The 1,527-nt window shown below is 51.1% G+C and overlaps 1 protein-coding gene across 1 annotated transcript; it reads right to left on the bottom strand.

The window, feature by feature from the left end:
* Positions 1–97: 97 nt before the first annotated feature.
* Positions 98–1,188, bottom strand: CAOG_05699 (hypothetical protein; the record flags this gene model as incomplete). The annotated part of the gene is made up of 6 exons (XM_004346322.2): positions 98–238; positions 320–403; positions 478–561; positions 640–723; positions 809–851; positions 1,005–1,188. 6 exons carry the CDS (start codon positions 1,186–1,188, stop codon positions 151–153), a joined length of 567 nt encoding a protein of 188 aa, XP_004346372.1. The 3' UTR covers positions 98–150.
* Positions 1,189–1,527: the final 339 nt, after the last annotated feature.

The raw sequence follows: 1,527 nt of genomic DNA on the forward strand, positions 1-1,527 counted from the left end.
TCGTCAGCAGTCGCCAATCGTGGAAGCAAGGAGAGTACAAGAGGGTTACTCTGGTTGCCAATGCTGTGCCACGAACAAGCAACATATGTGAGTATCAGTCAGCAAGGGCCACTCCATCGGTTGAAAGCATGACTTGATCGGGCAAACGCCCTACGTCAGATTAATTTGAGTGGAATTGAACTCGTGTGCATCAGCAATCGCTTGAATACCAACGTCGCCAATGTAATTGCATGACAGACTGTCGCTCGATCGGTGAGTAAGATGACAACATAGCAAGGTATGGCTGGCCTTGGTTCAATATCGGAGACGAGCAACCTACTTGAGCCGTGTCAGCGTCGTGTTTACTCTGAGCGCTTCAGCAATTGCCTGCGCTCCAGCATCGCCAATCAGATTCTGACCCAGACTGTCCAGATTCCATCCCTCGGTGAGCACTCTGCTCAATCACTCATATGCATCGGTCAAAGTGAGATGCCTTACTCGACCGTGGTCACTGTCGTGTTCACTTTGAGTGCCTTGGCAATCGCGCTTGCTCCGGCATCGCCAATCTGATTCTCACCCAGACTGTCCAGATTCCCTCCCTCAGTGAGCACTCTCCTCAATCACTCACTCATATGCATCGATCAAAGCGAGCTGCCGTACCCGATACAAGTCACTGTCTTGTTCACTTTGAGTGTCTCGGCAATCGCGCGCGCATCAGCATCACCAATCTGTTTCTGCCAAAGCCTGTTCATCCCCCATCATCGATATTCTGAATACCCTCTGCTGAAATCACCCACTCACATGCACGAATCAAAGTGAGGTGCCTTACTCGACCCTGGTCACCGTCGTGTTGACTTTGAGTGTGTTACGACCTGACCGGAACTTAACCGAGAATGTATGCGGAAGTATCGTTTACGAAAGAATACAGTGAAGAATGAGGGGAAGACCGATTATGGATGAGCCCAGTTCGCAGCATCAAAATAAGCACTAGCGATCATCCCAAAAAGGTGACACACGTCACTTACCGACAGTCGCCGTTTGATAGAATGGCTGGCGCTTGGCAAGGCCAATCAAGGCCGATGTCTGGGTTGCGACAATTGGCATGACGACGTTCGGGGCCTTTGGGACAATCCTCACCGGTACCATCAATTTGGGCGTGTTGCCCTTGTAATCGACCAGCTTGGCCTTGACAAAGTAGAATGTCCACATTCAAAACCCCTGCGAAATCGCAGCGGAACGCAAAGAAGGCGCGTTTTCTGTCGCAGACCTCATTCAAAACCCCTGCGAAATCGCAGCGGAACGCAAAGAAGGCGCGTTTTCTGTCGCAGACCTCTTCCGCCTCAGATGCTGCTCACCAGTTCCGCTCATCATGCCTGGCTATTGCGTGTCCGTTCGTGTAGAAAAGGAATGTATCGTCCGTCAGATTCACGACGTGCACTTGCAGTCTTCCTTTTTTGCACTTTTGCTTGCCATTTCACTCGTTGAGATGGATTTCGAGCTGCTATGCAACGTTCGACAGTGCAGAAAGCGTCTCGTCGGCGCGGCAGT

The sequence above is a fragment of the Capsaspora owczarzaki genome, assembly GCF_000151315.2.
Source record: "Capsaspora owczarzaki ATCC 30864 unplaced genomic scaffold supercont2.9, whole genome shotgun sequence".
Classification (NCBI taxonomy): domain Eukaryota; class Filasterea; order Ministeriida; family Capsasporidae; genus Capsaspora; species Capsaspora owczarzaki.